Source organism: Phyllobates terribilis, unplaced genomic scaffold (genome assembly GCF_046119375.1).
Source record: "Phyllobates terribilis strain yellow unplaced genomic scaffold, ASM4611937v1 Scaffold_4__5_contigs__length_816908805, whole genome shotgun sequence".
NCBI classification, from domain to species: Eukaryota; Metazoa; Chordata; class Amphibia; order Anura; family Dendrobatidae; genus Phyllobates; species Phyllobates terribilis.
In genome coordinates this window covers 42,329,221-42,353,764 of record NW_027362764.1, presented here as the reverse complement: position 1 = coordinate 42,353,764, position 24,544 = coordinate 42,329,221, and the positions used below count along the sequence as shown (strand labels likewise).

General features: G+C 43.0%; 1 protein-coding gene across 1 annotated transcript in view; it reads left to right on the top strand.

Annotated features, from left to right (window-relative positions):
- Positions 1 to 24,544, top strand: part of SCIN (scinderin) — a 273,292-nt gene that overhangs the window by 24,104 nt on the left and 224,644 nt on the right. The window contains exon 3 of the mRNA XM_073677281.1: positions 1,709 to 1,870. Within this exon, the coding sequence (XP_073533382.1) occupies positions 1,709 to 1,870 (162 nt within the window). The remainder of the gene's footprint in view (positions 1 to 1,708; positions 1,871 to 24,544) is intronic.

Genomic DNA, 24,544 nt, shown 5'->3' with positions numbered 1-24,544 from the left:
ATCTCAATTTGCAGACACGGTGTTTCGGTCTATTGCCCCTCATCAGTGCAAAGTCTGAGATCTGATTTGGCTAGGTGAGAGGCTCTGGACTGAGGTCTTTGGGGTAACGTTTCTCCTTGAGTTGTCAAAAAGAGATGCTCTGCGGGGATATAATGCTTAGCACGCAGCAGTAACAGATCATAAATCTAGAAGCCGGGGCTGAAAGGGTTTATCGCTGCAGCAGAAGAGCAGGATGTTGGTAAATCAGCAAACTGACATTTAACCGTCAAGTAGTAAACTGTGATGACAGAAGACTGATACCACATGGTCAGGTTCTGATGCTGAGACGACGAGTCCCTGCACTGTATACGGTCCACATCACTGTCCTCAGAGTATACAGCGCGCGCCTGGCATCAGCCCTTCGTAGACATTCAACCCCATATAATACATGTATCACTTCTCCATCCATACATCATGTGCCCAATAATTGCTCAAAGCTTTGATGTTCCTCACTCCAATTGTTGATCCAAAACAATGGGAAACAAATGACTTTTATCTGTAAAATGGCCCTATATTACCCTGTGCCTTTTATCATACGGGTGGTTTATTTGGCAGAGAGTGCGACCACTACTTTTAGATCCCCTTTAATGATGATGACTTTGGCCAGACTGAGGTCTTCAGAGGAATGGCCACTCTCTGCATAAGGGCAGGGTATTTTCTGGACCAGTTAACCCATTTAGGGTATAGTAAAGCCCCTATGTACACAATAGATTGATGTCAGTCGAACCAGCTGATGGACCGGTTGAGCATCTAATCAAAGAGGACTCTTCCCCAACAGATGATGTTGGGAGAAGAAGATTGGCCATATTGGAGAAAGGAAGGTTTGGCGAGTGATGTTTTCCCCAACCACCTAACAACCTTTGTGTAGAAGAAAAGAGTAGCATCAGCTTCCGGCCATATTCCCATTAACTCGTAAAAATATTGCATCCTACCCATTTTCATGCACCCTTATTTCTTGGCCAGACTGGTTGCAAGGAGTGTCTCGTTCTGGAGGACAACCCATTTGGGTGAATGGACACCTTCTGTCAGGTTTGCCAACAGATTGCCAATGATTGTTGGGGGTCCCAAAAAGGGGACCCTTTTGCAATGTACTACTTGTCATGGGATTGTACAACGTGAAGAACTTCCTTTAAGCCCTCCCCCCACCATATCATTTAGATAGCTGTTGGCTGATTGCTCACCCGGCATCCATCTCACCTGACTCTCCCCTACGCAGGAAGGCTCTGATGGTAGGTTATCTCATAGTTAAGAAAAGGAATGGTAGTCCAAAAGTGGACATGCCAGATCCTTATTGTGCCCAACGGTCATCTTTCCGGAGTCCTCATACTCATTAGACTGCTGTTGACCAAACCCATCAATATTGGCAGGTTTAAGACTGAAAATTGGTCAATGTGTTTTTCCCCATTCATGGACTTCGGGACTGTCAGTCCTCATAGGCTAGGAAGGGACCTATAATGAGAAAGACCAGCTTTAATCTCCCCATAGGTAAAAGTATAGACATGTTGAAATCCAACATGCCCATTCCTTTGATCACTTGATGGCACACTTGGGAGAACATTCATCCACACAAGTCCACCAACATTTACCAAGAGTTTTTAACTGGTTCCACAAATCTGTTGATAATACTCAACGTTCCTATCGTAACGTATTGCAATATATCATTTTTCAGGCTGGCGGAGTGGCCTCTGGTTTCACGCACGTGGTCACTAATGACCTCACCGCACAACGTCTGTTCCACATCAAAGGAAGGAGAGTGGTACGAGCGACGGAGGTTCCCCTGAACTGGTCCAGCTTCAACAGCGGAGACTGCTTCATCGTTGATTTAGGATCTGTAAGTCAGAAAGATTTGTAGAACGTATTTGTTGTAAAAACGTTATGTGTTGTAGTTTTAGGTATCGGTGGCAGGAACGGGATTGTAGTACTTAGTTCTGTCCTGGCCAAATCTAACTTCAATCCAAGTAAGTTAACCCCTTACATGTAGTTAGGTTGACTCCTTATTAATGGCTACAGGGATATTTATTTAGATTGACAGAGGGAGAAGGCTTCCTCTGTCACACCATTAGTCTCTCTGTGTTGTGACCACAGGGTGCCAATGGATTTAGATGGTAATGAGGGGTCAAACAACGCCCTCCCATGGATGCTATTTTAGTTTACCAATTAGCATTTACACTGACAGACTTAACATGCTGCAGTGTGCAAAATGAGAGATCAGGCTCAAACAAGTTTAAGCCCCGGAATAGGATTAAAAAAAAAGTTAAAATAAAGTTAAAAAAATATATATAAAAAAAATAACTAAAATATAAAATCACCCCCAATATGAGAGATCAGGCTCAAACAAGTTTAAGTCCCGGAGTAGGATTAAAAAAAAAAGTTAAAATAAAGTTAAAAAAAATATATAAAAAAATAACTAAAATATAAAATCACCCCCAATATGAGAGATCAGGCTCAAGCAAGTTTAAGTCCTGGAGTAGGATTAAAAAAAATGTTAAAATAAAGCCCAAAAAAATATATAAAAAAATAACTAAAATATAAAATTACCCCCAATATGAGAGATCAGGCTCAAACAAGTTTAAGTCCCGGAGTAGGATTAAAAAAAAAGTTAAAATAAAGTTAAAAAAAATATATATAAAAAAATAACTAAAATAGAAAATCAAACACCCCCCTCAAAAAAAAAAGAAAAATAATATATAGAAAATAATAAAAATATGTAAAAATAATATACAGAAAATGGCCTGTATATTAGTTGTTTTATGAATTAAAATAATCAAGAAGTAAAATAAACGTATAAAAATTGGTATTACCAAGTCTTTAATGAGCTGAGCTATATGCTAATACTCACGCTATTTAACCCTTACAATTAACTCTGGAAAAAAATAGAATAAAATCAATGGCAAATTTGCTGATTTTCATTGACCCCATTTTACAAATAATGGAATAAAAGACGATCAAAAAGTGACTCGTATTCCAAAATGACACCATAAAAACATCAACTCGTCCTGCAGAAATCAAGCCCTCACACAGTTTGGTCCAGAGACAAATCAAAAAGTTTTGGCTCTCAGAAAATGGAAATATAAAAGATATTTATTTAAAAAAAACAAAACATTTTTTATTATGCAAAAAAAAAAAAGTGTATAAATTTATATTATCCCAAAATAGTATCCTGTCATAAATATGTAATTTTTTTGCCTGGTAAAAATGCCGCTGTTCTTCTGAATCCGGCTCTGTTTTTCTTGTGTTCCTGCTCCTCTCCATTCCTGAGATATGACCTGTTTTTTCTGTATAAAAATCTAGTATTTTAAGACAAGTGGGCGTGGTCCCCAAAACAGCTCTCACAAAAGGAGAGTTGATGACCACACCCACTTGACTAAAATTACTAGATTTTTATACAGGAAAAAACGGCCATATCGGAGGATTGGAGAGGCGCAGGAACACAAGAAAAACAGCGCCGGATTCAGGAGAACAGCGGCTTTTAATCTAGGGGGAAATTACTGTATATATGGGAAGTGACAAGTCCTCTTTACATCCTATATTATTTCAGGTAACATATGCTTGGCCCGGATTGACCTCTCAATTCTATGTAACTTATTATTGTAATATAATATATGAATTGGATTATAAGAGAACAATACATGAAAGGAGAAGAACACAACACCTGGCACTACTAGTAACAGAAGAACACAGGGATTGGGGTGTATTTTCGTAGATAAACTGTCCTCCTGATGACCCAGGATCAGCCCATAGTGATGTGTTTGTTTATAGGGTTGTAGCAGATGTTATATACGGCATTTGTGTGTTTAGATGAGTGCAATATTTGCAGGAAGTCGTCTCGCTCCACGTCCCATGAGTCCATATAATCTGTACTGCGTATAGGGATCACCGCCGAGTTTGCTTTAAATTTGATAAGACATCTTCAAACTACTGAAATAAGATCTGCATGTGATCATCGGTAAAAAAAAAACATTCTGGATTTATAACTATGAGCCCATATTATGGGGCAAAAAAAGTGAAGTTTCCTAATAATAGAGCTCATCTGCCACTTCCATACTTTCAAGAATTCTTCTCTTTACTTGTTGGAAGGGTCTCGTGGAAATAAATTGGTCACAAGTGTCCCCTTGCTGAGACCATCAACTCTATACTATGGAGAAACCTTGCAAAAAAAGTGCTCAATTTCCCTACAGCTCCCCCACAGGAGAAATAAAGTATTACACAGTCCTCCAGACTGCTCTTGTAACCACTTTTCACTTTAGCCAAGAAATTAGATTTATACAAAGACGGCTTTTTGTCACTTAGACCACAACCCCTTTCGCAACGTTTGAATCTCAAATTGCAGGATTTTTTAAGAACCCTTCCAGTCCTAAACACCTCGAAAATGACTCTTTTTTAAAGTCAACTGGCAAAAAACTTCTACGTCTTTGCTTCTTCTCTAAACCGTCCAACAGAAATTGGGACTATCAACTAGTCTCCCGTTTCCTTGACCCAGGGCTAGATATAGGAGAAACAAAAAAAAACCTTGAGTAGTTTTCTTCTTTTTTATGAAGATTGAAAAGTTGGAAACTTGTGTGACTTTAAAGGGCTCGTCCCCCAACCCCATAACCGGATAATGGCCTCCATGCTTATTACAGGTGAGATCCAGCTTTCATCCCCTCTCCCCAGAGCTACATCCAGCTGTATCAATTTATTTATTTGTATTATATTATAATGTATTTTATTTTTAATTGTATAATATTTTATATTTAATTGCATAATTTAATTGCATAATTGCATTGCATGTACATGCTATTTATTCATTTGAATGGATAGTCATGTAATACATGACGTCGTGTTCCCTATAATGAGAGCTGCTCATGTGCAGGGTCTTAAGGGTCTCATCTATAAAGTCCATATGTCCAAATAGGGCAGGCGGAAAGACATTGTCCTCATATAGAGGATTACAATTGACACTTATGGATGTAGACGTTTTTCCCATGCGTCACCCCCGGCGGCAGGATTTACTGCTCCTACTCCGCATTATACTGTATTATGACTGGATACTGCTGGTCATTCATTATCGGTGATGGAGTAGAGCATATACAGGACTCACGTGAACGCTCTGCCCTATATACTGGAGAACAGAACGCAGCTAAGTTGAGGGTCTGCTTTCTCCCAGAAACAGAGGTCCTGTAGTCCATAAGTTGTATATAGTATTGCACCACAGTTCTACTTACTTGAATGAAACTTAGTTGCAAGCCAAATATAATTTACAATATTAAGTCTGCGTCATACTCCAGAGCTGCACTCACAATTCTGCTGTTATTTGGATTGAGTCTATTGCTTATCCACTGGCACGTCCCCTTAAAGGAACATTCAAGAATAAAACTGACATACTGTGTTATGTTTGGTGGCGGTGCACTACCTTTCTCCTTCTGTTCTTTGAATTTCTGATTCATTCACCAGCCTTAGATCCTGCTCTGGCAATGCCGCCCTGTCCCTGTCAGCATTTCCTGAAAGACTTACACAGATTTTTTTCATTGCTTATTGCCAAGTTTAACAACTTTCTAAATAATATTCAGTAAAAATATTCATTTTGCTGCTGCAGAATGTCTGTTTTTTTATCTAGCTGAGTTGTCCACAAAATTGTTACAAATTCCTGCTCAGTTCTGATGGCTCTCTCTACTCTCCTCCTCCCTTCTCTCTTCTTAGAGTTAGCAGCAGGTGAGGGTGTTGTACACAGATCTCAACAGTGTAAAAAGCAAGGAAAGTATCTATAGCGTCATGGAGCAAGATGGCAGCACCCGGGATCCACCCAGACCTTATATCCAGCCTATATTACTGAAGGACACTCAGACCTCACATCCAGCCTATATTACTGGGAGAGACACACAGACCTCACATCCAGCCTATATTACTGGGAGAGACACTCAGACCTCACATCCAGCCTATATCACTGGGAGAGACACACAGACCTCACATCCAGCCTATATTACTGGGAGAGACACGCAGACCTCACATCTAGCCAGTATTACTGGGAGAGACACACAGACCTCACATCCAGCCTATATTACTGGGAGAGACACACAGACCTCACATCCAGCCTATATTACTGGGAGAGAGACACAGACCTCACATCCAGCCTATATTACTGGAGGACACACAGACCTCACATCCAGAATATATTACTGGGAGAGACACACAGACCTCACATCCAGCCTATATTACTGAAGGACACCCAGACCTCACATCCAGCATTTATTACTGGAGGAGAAACAGATCTTACATTCAGCCTATATTACTGGGAGAGACACACAGACCTCACATCCAGCCTATATTATTGGGAGAGACACACAAACCTCACATCCAGTCTATATTACTAGGAGAGACACGCTGACCTCACATCCAGCCTATATTACTGGGAGAGACACGCAGACCTCACATCCAGCCTATATTACTGGGAGAGACACGCAGACCTCACTTCCAGCCTATATTACTGGGAGAGACACACAGACCTCACTTCCAACCTATATTACTGGAGAGACACAAAGACCTCACATCCAGCCTATATTACTGGGAAAGACACACAGAGCTTACATCCAGCCTATATTACTGGGAGAGACACACAGAGCTCACATCCAGCCTATATTACTGGGAAAGACACACAGACCTCACATCCAGCCTGTATTACTGGGAGAGACACACAGACATCACATCCAGCCTATATTACTGGGGGAGACACACAGACCTCACTTCCAACCTATATTACTGGGAGAGACACACAGACCTCACATCCAGCCTATATTACTGGGAGAGACACAGACCTCACATCCAGCCTATATTACTGGAGAGACACACAGAGCTCACATCCAGCCTATATTACTGGGAGAGACACACAGAGCTCACATCCAGCCTATATTACTGGAGAGACACACAGAGCTCACATCCAGCCTATATTACTGGGAGAGACACACAGAGCTCACATCCAGCCTATATTACTGGGAGAGACACACAGAGCTCACATCCAGCCTATATTACTGGGAGAGACACACAGACATCACATCCAGCCTGTGTTACTGGGATAGACACACAGACATCACATCCAGCCTGTATTACTGGGAGAGACACACAGACCTCACATCCAGCCTATATTACTGGGAGCATCACACAGACCTCACATCCAGCCTGTATTACTGGGAGAGACACACAGACCTCACATCCAGCCTGTATTACTGGGAGAGACACACAGATCTCACATCCAGCCTATATTACTGGGAGAGACACACAGATCTCACATCCAGCCTATATTACTGGGAGAAACACAAACCTCTCATCCAGCCTATATTACTGGAGGACACTCAGACTTCACATCCAGCCTTCATTACTAGAAGACACCCAGACCTCGCACCCAGCCTTTATTAGTTGAGGTCGCAAAGACATCACATCCATTCTATTTTACTGGGAGAGATACAAACCTTACTTCCAGCTTATATTACCAGAAGGGGAGGCACATAGGCCTTATATCCAGCCCATATGACTGTGGGGAAGCATACACACATCACATCCAGCCTATATTGCTGGGAGAGACACTTCCCCGGGGAAAAATAAAATATCTGAAACTTGGAGTCCTGCAAATCTGGGGTCTGAATATGAATGAAGAAATGAAACTTAGTAACTAAAGTTGACCACTAAAATAAGGAATAATGTGTTTTTTTTTTCACGTCAGTGGTTTCCATAGGTTTTGAAGTGTTTCTCTTTACAATTTATTTAACTTTAGAGTTTCTTGGGCAGTTTGTTTTACCCATTTCAGTTATTTGCAAACATTGAACAAGTAGTAATAATGGGAAACAGCAGAACGGTGAATGAAGCACAGGATGTGATATAAATCCTATATAATTCAATAACATTTCAATTTCTTTGCCTTAACTCTATTTCACAGACAGTATGTAGTCGTGAGGTTATTATCTTGATGATAGTGAATTATATTGAGAGAAAAAAAAGGTAAAAAATCTATTGATTTCAAAGGGAGAATGTAGTGAGCAGAGACCTAGGAAGGGGAGGAATTGAGTTGTCCCCAGCACCAATTATTGCAATTCAGTGTTCCTTGTTTGATAATTTTTCGACTGTTGAGACCACCAACCGTAGAAAGAATTGGATCACACAAGTGACCCCACATGTGATCAGCAAAATGACTGATGGCAGCCAAGGAAGGTAGGAAAGGAGCAGAGAGCAAGTCAAGTAGTATATACTGTAAGTCTATGGCACATATGGGAACAGTTGAGCTAATATATAGCTGCACATATTCACTATTTATCCTCCTAATTCGATTCTTACCCTAGCGTTAAGAGAAAATACAGAAAATAAGATTGAGCACATTTACCACGATCTATTTTGTAAACCTTGTATCAGATTTGTAAAACTTCTTCCCATATTATGAGACAGTATTTGTTTTCTCTGTCTGCGCAATCAAACACAAAAAGACTCTGTTCAGTGCGCCAAATAGATCGGCTTGGATAAACATTAGGGCAGAACTGACTTTTCACTACTGGATACTAGGTAAGTATTGACTACGTGCAGCGCGCATGATGGGGTCATCAAATTGAAATATCAATTTTTAATACTGTATGTAATTGTGACGTCATTATCGACCGCTATAAAGGTCATGTGCTTTTTTGTGTATGTGCCTGATGAAGAGAACGAGCCATCCTTGAAACGCGTAGCCAATAAACAGCTTTCATTACCTAAAGCTGGTTTGCCGGTGTGTTCTTCCTGTGCAGCGCCTGGATGATATCGATTCTGGTTTTCTCATTTCCAATAGTATAGTATTTGGAAGTGATTGGTATTAAATAATGTATTACTAATACATTATATTGTTACAAATGTATGAAAGAATAGAACATGTACGGTACTTCTTTTTTTCTGTATATATGCAAAAACATTAAAATGTTGCAGAGTACTAGGCAAAATGATGTACAATCATTATCTCATTCATTAAAAAACCATATTCACATACATAAAAAGATAACATATTAAGTAAAGGTTAAAAAAAAAGGGAACCGCCATGGGTTACAACACTGCCCCAGTGATAAGAACAGTACTTGTTATAGACTCCATAAAATCTATATGGAGTATGAATGTGTACAATTACAACCTTTAAAATTAATAGCAATGAAAAAACTAGAGTAATTTCTGATAGTGGAAAACTGGGTACATCTGGGTCACTCTTGGTTCCTCTGCCGTCTGTTATTGTGGCAGTTGTAAAATGAGATAGGGTTTCTTGGAAACTTTGACTACATCATGTAGTTATGGTTAGATTAAACAAATAATAATAGATAGTGGTGTAAGTCGAAGCTCATGGGGCTCGATAAATGGATAAGAATGGCCAAAAATTACAATGTGCCATTTATAATATTGGTACTTTCTTATGTCTTTTGAGATACCAAGTTGCACTCCAAACAGAAAAATTCCTCATAGTAAGTAAAAATTGGACCAATATATTGAAGTTCAAAAAGTTCATCAAGATCCTTACCCCAAGGGATTACTTATCGTTTTGTTTCATACACATGCATTTGTGTTTGCGTATGTTTTGGTATGTCATTGTAACTTTGAGCCTTAGGGTTTATATACATATAGGAAATAAAAATATTTTGCAGAAATGTGCAGTTGTTCGGAAGTAATGTAGCTGAACGACCTTTTCAAGTAATTTCACTGAGAAAATGAGTGAGAAGGAATCTGGATATACTTTCCTTTAGTTCAGGAAACCCAGCAAATTTGTTGTATTGATTGCTCGGTGTAGATAGTAATAGACGTTGGAGTTGGAGTTACTGGACAGTAGATATGTCCTTTTGATTGTTTTTGTTACATCTTAATTTCAGATTCCCATGAGATATCATATTCTCAAATTAATAGTGCGTGCATCTTACAAGGAAATGATAGCATTCTGTGGTCCACTAAAAGAGATGTGAATCATTTTACAAGACTTAGTGCACCTTAAACCAAGCAAGGTTCCTTTGATGACGAAAAACAAAACTAAACTAGACTTGCTGTTAGTATTCTGCTTCCTCTTCGCACCACTGTGGTGAATAACCACATCTCTTTTTACAGCTACAGACTCCAAGAAATCCATTCTTCAGCTCATGCTTCATACTTTAATGTGTATCTGAGTCTGTGCTTTTGAGTCTATTGTGTGAATTGGATAAGGTGGTTTTAGGTGGTTGATAAATTGGAAAGAGATGATGATCATTAAAGGTGTGATATTGGTGCCATCGTGGCAATTATGCACCCAGTACTCGGGAAGAAACTTCTAAAATGGGTTACTAAAGCCAAAAATAACGTAGGTTGATGTACTCAAAAATATAGACCTGTGTGAACCTCTTCACATTTTCTGAACCCACAATAGTTTGGCCAAGAGGAGTTCCTTGAAATGTATTGCCTGGAGATAGTCAAATTTCACTTCCTTGAAGTCAAGCTCCTGTACCTCCCTCAGCACCACCTTACCCGTCTTCTTGGTCTGAGAGTCCTCAAGGCTCTTTTTCTAAACGAGGTCAGCCAGGATTCAACAGCTTTAGGCAGATCTTTGGACAGCATCATTATGTAGACAACCATCTCTCCTGGCTTCCCCATAGACATGCACACCTGCCTTCATAAAGGAATAAGTTGATACCAGGTAGTGTAAGTTTGTCTCTATCAACAGGACCATAGCTATAGAGGTTGCATCAAACCAAGATCCTGGTGCCTAAGGGGACTAAAGGCCATTTTGCCTCAAAAAGGGGACATGGGAGAGCCCTGGTGTGAAGACCCGGGATCTTCCGTGGGTGTAACGCTACTTAGACAATACAGGGTGAGGGTAAAACAGAGTGGCAATACTTTATTGAACAACAAAGCGGATAATAAACACATAGAACAGTCCCAGCAAATACCCAAGATGGTACAACATTACACAGTCTCACCCTTCCTTCTCCGCCCACCAGAGATAGAACAGCTGCAACTTTGGAGACTTCCAGGGACGACTACCTCAACCAGTGGCCCCCCGCTTCTGGTGGGCCCCCACAGAGAGGAGGTAGCGGCAAACTTAGGAAGCTAGCAGTCCATTGAGGTACAAGGCTAGGAGACCCGAGGGTCCCAACCTGGCCTCTTCGAGAGTTTCCATGGGGCCAGATGACTGGTGGGTCACAATCTGGACTCTCCAAATGTCTCCATGGGTTGCCGGCGACCGGTGGGTTTCTCCTGGCAACCCCAAACAGCATATGCATGGGGCCGGGTGACTTCTTCGTCCCAACCTGGCCTCTCCAAGATGTATCCTTGTCTCTCTGATAGTCAATGGTACAGATCTGAATCTTTTCAGTCAGGATTGAACCCTTAGGCTACAATCATATAGAATTCAAATCTGTGTCTCTTTGGGCAATGCCATGCAATCCAGCTACTGTCCTGAAGGATGTCTCGCATTCTCCTTGTAAAGTCTTTCTGACTCTCCTTGATTCTGCTTTGATTCTGTCTCCCACGTCTGACTGCTACAAAAACACATGTCCCTTCTGCTTCTCTGCGCTCAGCCCCCTGAATGGCAGAATTCCTTTTACCCTCCCCCCAAAGCTAAGTGTGCATTAGTGGAGTTATCTTTCTCAGATCCACTGCATCACCTGGGTCTACATGTGAGACTCGCTGTGGTGAAGGCTCCGCGGGATCATCTTTCAACACTTGCACAATGGGCCTAGACGATTTTTGAACAATGGTTAGAGGCTCCTGAGATACTAATAAGATTAGTGGAATCCTGGACACTTTACAAGTTATATTAGTGTACATAAACTGGCGAGCAAGCAGGACATTAATAAAACACAGCAAGCAATCTCTAATAAAACACAATAAGGTATTTCTCTTGGATTAACACATTATCTCCCACACTGTATAGTGGCCCCTAAAGTAGTCACCACAGTTTATGACTGTCCCCCACAGTAGCTCCCACAACAGTCCCCAGTATAATGGCCCCAACATTAGCTCCCACATTGTATAATGCAGAGATGGGGTATCTGCGCTGGTCTAGGTGGATGTAGAGATACTAAAGAAGTGGCTGTAGACAAATATTAAAATCAAAGTATTTATTCGTAATTAAACATCAGTTAGAAAGGTAGTTTAAAAAGTATAGGTGTCAGACATATACGGGGTTCAATAAAATGAGTGGGGGTGACTAGCCCCCTAAAAACAGGTAAAAAGTGACGCTGAGTGCCGTGATAGTAGGAAGGTAACTTGAAGCTTGCTTCAGGGGGTATTATAGGTGATGGCCTGAGGTAGATGGAGGAGGCCTAGGAGAGAGGAAGGGAGGGGTAGTTAGATAGGCCTAACACTTGAGGGTTTAAACCTCAGATTTGATATGGGAAGGAGGTAATTACCTGTTTAGGGTTGTAGGGTATTTGATGTAGGGTGATGGAACGGCTTCAGAAGGTTGGTCTGAAGTCCAGATCTGTGGGGAAAAGGGATATTTAGAGGAAAGGAAAAGCAGCTGCACGCAGATTGACCAGTGGGTGGTGATGTACCGGAGTCCTTAGGGGTGCTGGAGGTGGCAGGTTCAGTGTGGTCACGTGACTGCTACGTCTGACTGGTCACGTTTAGATAAAATTAGTATAGTATATGGTGTCCTGTTTGATAAGGGGATAAGGATAATTAGTACTGATATTATTATAAATATTACCTTGTATTTAGGTAGAGAAATTGTTCCTGTGTACCACTGGGTTTCAGTCCTTAGTGTATCATGGAGCACTGAGGCTGGTGGACAGGGAGGGAGGATTATCCCCCTTCAGGTGCTCAGGAATCACTGTCCGTGATGCTGAGAGTGGATGAAGGGCAGCAGAGCCTTATTGTGTCGGTACAGAGGTCGCGTACCTGTTAGAAGGGTGGTGGCTACTGGCGTCGCAGGCACGTGGATTTGCTGGAACTTCACTCGTTGGTGGTGCTGAGTGGATCCGCAGGTACTGACCTGGTGATGAGAGCCGGATGGTCTGGCTGCGCCGCGTCGCACACGGAGTCCCGGCCGGAGGCTCCGGTGGTAGCAAATGTAGCACCCCGAGGACTCGGCTGCTACAGGGGTATTGCACCTCGAACCAGAGGTGTGGTATTCCACTCACGGGTAAGGATGGAGTGTGGAACAGAGCTCAGTAAGCTGCATGCACCACATACACCCCATTTCCGGGGGACAGAACAACGGTACTCCCACCAGATAGATGTGCAGGTACGACAGCGTCTGTCCCTGGCTGGAGTGGGGGGGGGGAGGAACATCCCAGTGGTGTAGGAGCAGACAGGGGAGGGACTCTGGGCATAGGTAGGAGCCCATTGGTTGCATTGTCACCAGGGCTCGGGTGTCAGAGGGAGTATAAAAGGTGGGCACCATCTAGGAACAGGGTCAGTTCAGAGAGGAGTTCAGCCAGAGCGGGCTGACAGGGAGCTGTGGCTCAGTCTGGGCCCAGCTCCAGAGCCAGGCCTGGAGAGGAGGCCTGAGGCAGAGAGAGAGAGAGAGAGAAAGAAGAAGAAGGAGGCAGAAAGGCCCAGAGACGCAAGGAGAGAGGGAACCCTGAGATCCCACAGGAGAACGAAAAGGGTGAAGGGTTGGCAGAGAAGGGTACCGGATCCCAAACTGGTAGAGGCTAATCATCCTCAGCCAGGAACCGGAGGTCGTGGTCAAGCTTTGGCACGACCCTCACCACATCCACCAGGAAGGCATACCACGCATAGGGCCAGGGAAGCCAGGAAAGGTTTCACCACCAAGAGGCCCGAGGGAGCCGGACATAGGTGGGTCCCTGGTGAGAACGGCCAGTAGGAAGGAAGAGAGGGGAGCTCTGGACCACGCTCTGGAACTACCTGGGAGTTGGCCGAGTCCCTGACCTGGTGGACGCAGCATGACTCGGGTGGTCCTTACTGTGCACAAGCGACCGGATAAAGAACAGTGAGTAAAGCTTTTGAAACTGCACTTCAAGCCTCCGTGTTTCGTGGTCACACCTGCACCTTCAGTACTGGGACACCCGCACCATCACTCCCCTCATCCAACTCACAATAGCTGCCCTGAGGCCATACCCCTCCCGTTGGGGGTTACACCATCCACGCTGCACAATCCTACCACCGGCCTCAGCAGTCTGCCCTGCAGCAGCAGCTCCATAGCTGCATTCAACGGGTGGCGTAGTCGAACAATACAGTATCATCTGCCAAACACTGCCACTCAGCTTGACTCCCTGGGCACGGACCGGGTCACCGCCACGAGACTACTACCCCCATCTGATCCGGCTCCGGGTAAGCCCCCGTGCGCGCGATGCCGCACGACACAGCAGGCCCAGGGGCGCGTCAACTTTGGCGTAGTCGGCAGGATCTCATGCCCGCAACTACCGGGTACTGCGTGCCTGAAGAAAAGTTTACATGTACCGTAAGAAGAAGTCTCCCGCCAATTCCAGAGGGTCCCCGTCATCGGACGCCATCTCGGGTCGTTTCCCGCCGTTTGCCCGCCATCTGCAGCCTTTTCCCGCCATCCGCAGAGTTTCCCGCCATTAGGAGACGATTCCCGCCATCTGAGACGATTTCCCGCCCTGGCAGAACGGACGCCATTATGGGCGTGCCAGAGGGTGGCAAGAGACGACCTCCCATCGTGGGCCTGGTCCCAGAAGAGCGCCAAAAGCAAAGACCGCCCCCACCAGCAGAGACTGCAATGATAGAAATGTCCATCAGCGTGGGGGGACTGCCCCTGGAACTCACAATCACCAAGTTGCCCCGGGACCACCCTCAGTATGGGCGGATCAAGAACAAAAGAGAGAGGATGGGTGCAGCCTGGAGGAGTCTGGAGAGATCGCACCCGGAGATGGAGGGAGAGTCAGGCAGCACCGACCCCGTGGTCAGGAGCCTGTTGCAGACTGCCACCCCAGAAGGCCTGGTGGAGATCCTGGCACAGCTCCCCAGAGAAAGGGAGCATGCACAGACCGCGCTGGAGACCTTGGCCCGGAGGATGGCCCGGGTGCAGCAAGAAACACTGGCCGAGTGGAGCAGGGAGATGGCCCAACAGGCTGGAACCCGCCAGCAGAGGACGCCACCCGCAACGAGGAGCATGCCTGCCCCTGAAGATTGTGCAGGAGGGACGAAGGCCGGAGACGACGCCGTGGAGGGAGCCACAGAGATGGAAGCAGGTAAAGGGGACGTCACCACCCCGTGCCCCGTGGCCGTAAGCCTGTCCCAGCTCCCCGTCGCAGAGCCTGAAGTTCTACTCACCGCGCCCGTTGCTGCACCGCCACTGCTCCCAGCTAGGCCTCAAGCGGCAGGAGCCGCAGCCACGCCCCTTCCGCGCCACGCTCCTTGACTCTGAGTGCGGCGAAGCAGGAGATACCACCGGCCTGGTCGCAGGGCCGAGTACCCCCGGGCGCTGCCGTCTCTAAGGTGCCCTTCACCTTCAGAGTGCCACCGGCCTGGTCGCAAGGCCTGGTGAATCCGGGCGCCGATGCCCCCACCGCGCCCTCGACCTCCACAGTGCTGCCCCTGGGTGAAGATCTGTTTGCGCAGCATACCTGCCCGGATGGGCAGCCCTTTGTGTGGCCCCCGGAGTACATTAACCCCCGACTCCGGAGGGAACAGCCCCTGTGTGAGCCCCTGATCCCGGCTCCGGCGCCCGCCAAAATCGTTCCGCTCCCGTTGGAGGAGGCTCAGTTCGCATGGGACCCCACCGGTGAAAATCTCATGGGGTTCACCCAGGAGACCCGGGCGGCCGCAGCCCAGCGTGCGGAGTGCTGCCGACAACAACTGGAGGTCTTCAACAGAGAACGGCGAGAGAGGCGGGTCCGCGAGGAGCGGCTGCAGGTTCAAAGCGCGGAGCAGAAACGCCGGACCCGACGAAACCCCCGTGCGGCCCACGGTCCCCGCGCCACCGGGACCGTAATAAAGTTTCAACTGGAGCACGGTTGGGGCTTTATCCGGGATCACAGAACCCCCGGCGACGTCTTTGTCACCCGCAGGGATGTCGAGAGCCATCTGCCGGAGGGACACCGCGGACGTGACCTTTACCCGGGTGACGAGGTCACCTTCACCCGGCATCAGTGTGCCAAAGGACCGTACGCCCTTCACGTGCACCGGTTGACGGAGGAAGAGCTGCGGTATGAGGGAGATCAAGAGGACCCGGATGGGTTTGAAGACTACCCTCAGGAGGAGACAAGGAGAGGACATCGCTACTAAAGGGGAGTAGCATAAGCAAAGTACTGTAAATAAGTTACCCGTATGGGTATTTGATATGCTGCTAAGTGAAGTGTGTTCCCCGTTGGGACTAGAGGAACTGTTTCCTGTGTGCCCCTATCCCTAATCAGGCTGAGGACTGTGAGCAGCCACTCCCTTATCCCCACTGGCCGAGGACTGAGAGCGGCCGTACCCTGTAAATAGTTGCGCTTCTTAAAGCGCCCCCTACTGGTTTTATAAGGAACTGTTTTTTCTACTACAAAATTAGTGACTGTTGCACTTAACCTGGTCACAAGTTGCCCCGTGGCCAGAAGATCAAGAATGTTTATATGAAAAGGTTTATATTGAAAGTTACATATGCTGCTAACAGAGTTTATGGTATTTTATAAGTGTGTGCAGAAGGTCTAATAATGTTTCCGTAATGTTTATACCTGTAACGTTAAGGGAAGAACAGTACCTCCCATAAAGGGATGAGTTCGTAGTTAATATGTCTTATATGTTAGTGTGTACTTTAAAAATTTAGTATGTTTTATTATGTTATGCTCTTTTCCAGCCCGAGGACGTGCTGTGATTTACCAGGGGGGAATGTAGCACCCCGAGGACTCGGCTGCTACAGGGGTATTGCACCTCGAACCAGAGGTGTGGTATTCCACTCACGGGTAAGGATGGAGTGTGGAACAGAGCTCAGTAAGCTGCATGCACCACATACACCCCATTTCCGGGGGACAGAACAACGGTACTCCCACCAGATAGTTGTGCAGGTACGACAGCGTCTGTCCCTGGCTGGAGTGGGGGGGGGGGAGGAACATCCCAGTGGTGTAGGAGCAGACAGGGGAGGGACTTTGGGCATAGGTAGGAGCCCATTGGTTGCATTGTCACCAGGGCTCGGGTGTCAGAGGGAGTATAAAAGGTGGGCACCATCTAGGAACAGGGTCAGTTCAGAGAGGAGTTCAGCCAGAGCGGGCTGACAGGGAGCTGTGGCTCAGTCTGGGCCCAGCTCCAGAGCCAGGCCTGGAGAGGAGGCCTGAGGCAGAGAGAGAGAGAGAGAAAGAAGAAGAAGGAGGCAGAAAGGCCCAGAGACGCAAGGAGAGAGGGAACCCTGAGATCCCACAGGAGAACGAAAAGGGTGAAGGGTTGGCAGAGAAGGGTACCGGATCCCAAACTGGTAGAGGCTAATCATCCTCAGCCAGGAACCGGAGGTCGTGGTCAAGCTTTGGCACGACCCTCACCACATCCACCAGGAAGGCATACCACGCATAGGGCCAGGGAAGCCAGGAAAGGTTTCACCACCAAGAGGCCTGAGGGAGCCGGACATAGGTGGGTCCCTGGTGAGAACGGCCAGTAGGAAGGAAGAGAGGGGAGCTCTGGACCACGCTCTGGAACTACCTGGGAGTTGGCCGAGTCCCTGACCTGGTGGACGCAGCATGACTCGGGTGGTCCTTACTGTGCACAAGCGACCGGATAAAGAACAGTGAGTAAAGCTTTTGAAACTGCACTTCAAGCCTCCGTGTTTCGTGGTCACACCTGCACCTTCAGTACTGGGACACCCGCACCATCACTCCCCTCATCCAACTCACAATAGCTGCCCTGAGGCCATACCCCTCCCGTTGGGGGTTACACCATCCACGCTGCACAATCCTACCACCGGCCTCAGCGGTCTGCCCTGCAGCGGCAGCTCCATAGCTGCATTCAACGGGTGGCGTAGTCAAACAATACAGTATCATCTGCCAAACACTGCCACTCAGCTTGACTCCCTGGGCACGGACCGGGTCACCGCCACGAGACTACTACCCCCATCTGATCCGGCTCCGGGTAAGCCCCCGTGCGCGCGATGCCGCACGACACAGCAGGCCCAGGGGCGCGTCACAAGCGTTCCAGGTACCTGTTTCCTAATCGCGCAGATAGGCAGGACGTCCAGTCACGTGGGGTGTGACGTAGGATCCCGCGGAGTCTCGCGATGGAGCAGGTACGGGTAGCACTGAGGACCTTTCCTACGCATTTCGGATTTGCACGGAATCCTTGGTCAGGGAGTTCTCAGCATCACTTTTTACCTGTTTTTAGGGGGCTAGTCACCCCCACTCATTTTATTGAACCCCGTATATGTCTTTTTAAACTACCTTTCTAATTGCTGTTTAATTACGAATATATACTTTGATTTTAATATCTGTCTACAGCCACTTCTTTAGTATCTCTACATCCACCTAGACCAGCGCAGATACCCCATCTCTGTTTTTTACCTAGGCAGCCTTTTTGGTTCACTGTAAGTATCAGCAGCAGGTCCAGGTTGTGAGTTTACCAGCGCCACCTACTAGTATCTTCACATTGTATAATGGCCTTGGCATTAGCTCTCATGCTGTATAAGGCCCCTTGGATTAACTCCCACACTGTATAAGGGCCTCCGGATTAGCTCCCATGCTGTATAATACCCCCCACAATAGCCCCCACACTGTATGAGGGACCCCCATACTTTATGATAGCCCCAGGGTCACACCACAAGCTTTAAATAAAATAAAAAATATCCTACACTCACCTAATCCAGGATTTTGATGAGTCCTCCGGCAAAGCACGGGCAGATCAGAATATAAGAGTCCCGGCACGGTGGGATGACATCACCATGACGGGACTGTGAAGCATCATGTGCTGCTCTGTAGATCACAAGCTTAATGCGACCTGCGGTCTACAGAACTGAGAGCGGTAGTGGGGGTTTTCCTGCTCTACTGCATGCTGATATAACAGCAGCAGTAGCTCTGGGTGGGCCCCTCTGGGCGCGGGACCAGGGGCATCCGATCCCTCTATCCCCAGTAGCCACGCTACTGCTGCCATCATATATATCATATTATATGCCCATCCCCACTGTAATCAAATGTACATGACCGGGCCAACAAGTGCTAAGCATCTCTGGGAACTCCTTCAAGATTGTTGGAAGACCATTTCCGGTGACTAACTCTTGAAGCTCATCAAGAGAATGCCAAGAGTGTGCAAAGCAGTCATCAAAGCGAAAGGTGGCTACTTTGAAGAACCAAGAATATAAGACATATTTTCAGTTGTTTCACACTTTTTTGTTAAGTATATAATTCCACATGTGTTAATTCATAGTTTTGATGCCTTCAGTGTGAATGTACAATTGTCATAGTCATGAAAATACAGAGAAATCTTTAAATGAGAAGGTGTGTCCAAACTTTTGGTCTGTACTGTATATTTCCCAGTATTGAGCTCAGTATCATTGGTTATACATGAATTTGCACTATATATTTACATTAAGGGTTTGTGCAATTATTTTGGATATGTGCAATCACTAATATCTCTATATATAATAATGCCTTGCTATAATGCAATCAGTTTCACCTATTAATACTTCTTATTAGGCTAAGACATATATTGTATTATACCGGCACTATTGCACTTTACAGACTACCCTCCCTTCTGAGTATAACTACTTGGTGTAACATGGACTTTTGATCATTTTGAGATATCGGTACTTACCATTGACCCTGTTTTTGATGGTTCCACAGCAATATTACTATATTTTGTACGTATTTTATTGATATAATTTTATTGTTTATATGTGTGCGCTCTCTCTCTGCCACCACTTCCCCACTTGTTATTGTATCAAAGGTATTTTAATCACGTTAATCTATATTTTGACCACTTATTCGATTCTCCTCCTATTGGTTATACTTTTGCGCAATGCTTCTTTAATTTACAGCATTCTTTGGATTACTAAAAAAGTTACCAAACCAATGTATGAAAGCAAAGGGAATCCTTGGGTGAAAGACGTTTATTGGTGCAAATCTCAAAAGTTACAGTCAAGCTAGAATATTGCCTCTAGTGCTAAGAAATGTGAAAGTCTTGGCAAGTGCATTACAGTAATGTGGAAGAACCAGATCTGCGAGTCATTTTATTTTCGCTTGGCAGGTTATAAAATACAGAAAAATTATCATTATCTTACATCCTGTAAAAAAATCTCAGTACTTGGCACGCTTTCAGTATCAGCTGCCACTAAATATCACCATAAGGAACAAGAGTGAAAACCACAGACGAAGAAATACCGAAATACATGAAGTTTCCCGACATAAAAGAATACGTTTTTATATTTTGACTTTATAATACATAGAAATCTTCTTGAATTCGGCTGAAGTCCCCAGCGCCAGCATGTGCAACATTGTGTATAGTAATTATACTAATTATAATTATATCCAAATTATACAGACATAAGAGAAGCGTTTTATACTAGTATCAGCTAAAAGGTATCAAAGTGCTACAAAACAACATACAACCGCTATAATACTGCCTCCTACAGAGTCTTCAAAAAGTATTCATACCCCGTGAACTTTTCTACATTTTTTTCCAAAATACATCCCTAAAATTTTGGGGATTCTATGTGAATTGTGAAATGTAAAGGAAATGATACATGGTTTTCTAAATATTTAAAAAATATGAATCTAAAAAAATTATGACGTGCATCTGTATTCAGCCCCCTGTAGTGTGATGCCGCTAAATAAAATTCTGAATGAACAATCACCTCCAGAAGTCACATGAATAGTAAATTGAGACCACCTGTGTGTAATTTTTTTCTCAGTATAACTACAACTATTCTGTGAAAGCCTTAGAGGTTTGTGTGAGAACATCAGGGCTCAAACATTATCATGAAAACCAAGGAGCCCATCAGACAGGTCAGGGATAAAGTTGTGAAGAAGAGTTAAGCCGGGTTAGGTTATAAACAAAATAGGCCAAGCTCTGAGCATCTCACAGAGCACTGTTCAATCCATCATCCAAAAATGCAAAGAGTATGGCACAAGTGGGTGTAACATGAAAAGATGTGGAAATGTTCATTGGGTATGAATAATTTTTCAAGTCACTATAATGTACAAGAATATAACTACTATAATACTGACCTCTATGTACAAGAATATAACTACTATAATACTGCTACTATGTACAAGAATATAACTACTATAATACTGCCCCCTATGTACAAGAATATAGCTACTATAATACTGCCCCTATGTACAAGAATATAACTACTATAATACTGCCCCTATGTACAAGAATATAACTACTATAATACTACCCCCTATGTACAAGAATATAACTACTATAATACTGCCTTCTATGTACAGGAATATAACTACTATAATACTGCTCCTATGTACAAGAATATAACTACTATAATACAGCTCCTATGTACAAGAATATAACTACTATAATACTGCCCCTATGTACAAGAATATAACTACTATAATACTGCTCCTATGTACAAGTATATTCCTCCTATAATACTAGTCTCTATGTACAAGAATATAACTACTATAATACTGCCCCCTATGTACAAGAATATAACTACTATAATAATGCTCTCTATGTACAAAAATATAACTACTATAATACTGCCCCTTATGTACAAGAAAATAATTACTATAATACTGCCCCCTATGTACAAGAATATTACTAATATAATACTGCCCCTATGTACAAGAATATAACTACTATAATACTACTCCTATGTACAAGAATATAACTACTATAATACTGCCCCCTATGTACAAGAATATAACTACTATAATACTACTCCTATCTACAAGAATATAACTACTATAATACTGTCCCCTGTGTACAAGAATATAACTACTATAATACTGCTCCTATCTACAAGAATATAACTATTATAATACTGCCCCCTATGTACATGAATATAACTACTATAATACTGCCCCCTATGTACAAGAATATAACTACTATAATACTGCCTGTTTTGTACAAGAATATAACTATAATAATACTGCTCCTATGTACAAGAATATAGCTACTATAATAGAGCCCCCTATGTACAAGAATATAACTACTATAATACTGCTCCTATGTACAAGAATATAACTACTATAATACTGCCCCTATGTACAAGAATGTAACTACTATAATACTACTCCTATGTACAAGAATATAACTACTATAATAATGCTCCCTTTGTACAAGAATATAATTACTATAATACTGCCCCCTATGTACAAGAATATAACTGCTATAATACTGCCCCCTATGTGCAAGAATATAACTAGTATAATTCTGCCCCCTATGTACAAGAATATGACTACTATAATACTGCCGCTATGTACAAGAATATAACTACTATAATACTGTCACCTATGTACAAGAATATAACTACTATAATACTGCCCCCTATGTACAAGAATATAACTACTATAATACTGCCACTATGTACAAGAATATAATTACTATAATGCTGCCTCCTATGTACAAGAATATAACTACTATAATACTGCCCCTATGTACAAGAATATAACTACTATAAAACTGCCTCCTATGTACAAGAATATAACTACTATAACACTGTCCCCTGTGTACAAGAATATAACTACTATAATACTGCCCCTGTGTACAAAAATATAACTACTATAATACTGCTCCTATGTACATGAATATAACTACAATAATACTGCCCCCTATGTACAAGAATATAACTACTATAATACTGCCACTATGTACAAGAATATAGCTGCTATAATACTGCCCCTATGTACAAGAATATAACTACTATAATACTGCTCCTATGTACAAGAATATAACTACTATAATACTGCCCCTATCTGCAAGAATATAACTACTATAATACTGCCCCTATGTACAAGAATATAACTACTATAATACTGCTCCTATGTACAAGAATATAACTACTATAATACTGCTCCTATGTACAAGAATATAACTACTATAATACTACTCCTATCTGCAAGAATATAACTACTATAATACTGTCCCCTGTGTACAAGAATATAACTACTATAATACTGCCCCTATGTACAAGAATATAACTACTATAATACTGCCCCTATGTACAAGAATATAACTACTATAATACTGCCCCTATGTACAAGAATATAACTACTATAATACTACTCCTATCTGCAAGAATATAACGACTATAATACTGTCCCCTGTGTACAAGAATATAACTACTATAATACTGACCCTATGTACAAGAATATAACTACTATAATACTGCCCCTATGTACAAGAATATAACTACTATAATACTGCCCCTATGTGCAAGAATATAACTACTATAATACTACTCCTATCTGCAAGAATATAACTACTATAATACTGTCCCCTGTGTACAAGAATATAACTACTATAATACTGCTCCCTATGTACAAGAATATAACTACTATAATACTGTCCCTATGTACAAGAATATAACTACTATAATACTGCCCCTATGTCCAAGAATATACTTACTATAATACAGCTTCTATATACAAGAATATAACTACTATAATACTTCTTCTACGTACAAGAATATAACTACTATAATACTGCCCCTATGTACAAGAATATAACTACTATAATACTGCCCCTATGTACATGAATTTAACTACTATAATACTGCCCCCTATGTACAAGAATATATGTACTATAATACTGCCCATATGTACAAGAATATGACTACTATAATACTGCCCCCTATGTACAAGAATATAACTGCTATAATACTACTTCTATGTACAAGTATATAACTACTATAATACTGCCCCCTATGTACAAGAATATAACTACTATAATACTGCTTCTATGTACAAGAATATAACTACTATAATACTGCCCCCTATGTACAAGAATATAACTACAATAATACTGCCCCTATGTACAAGAATATAACTACTATAATACTGCCCCCTATGTACAAGAATATAACTACAATAATACTGCCCCTATGTACAAGAATATAACTACTATAATACTACTCCTATCTGCAAGAATATAACGACTATAATACTGTCCCCTGTGTACAAGAATATAACTACTATAATACTGCTCCCTATGTACAAGAATATAACTACTATAATACTGTCCCTATGTACAAGAATATAACTACTATAATACTGCCCCTATGTACATGAATATAACTACTATAATATTGCTCCTATGTACAAGGATATAACTACTATAATACTGCCCCTATGTCCAAGAATATACTTACTATAATACAGCTCCTATATACAAGAATATAACTACTATAATACTTCTTCTACGTACAAGAATATAACTACTATAATACTGCCCCTATGTACAAGAATATAACTACTATAATACTGCCCCTATGTACATGAATATAACTACTATAATACTGCCCCCTATGTACAAGAATATACGTACTATAATACTGCTCATATGTACAAGAATATGACTACTATAATACTGCCCCCTATGTACAAGAATATAACTGCTATAATACTACTTCTATGTACAAGTATATAACTACTATAATTCTGCCCCCTATGTACAAGAATATAACTACTATAATACTGCTTCTATGTACAAGAATATAACTACT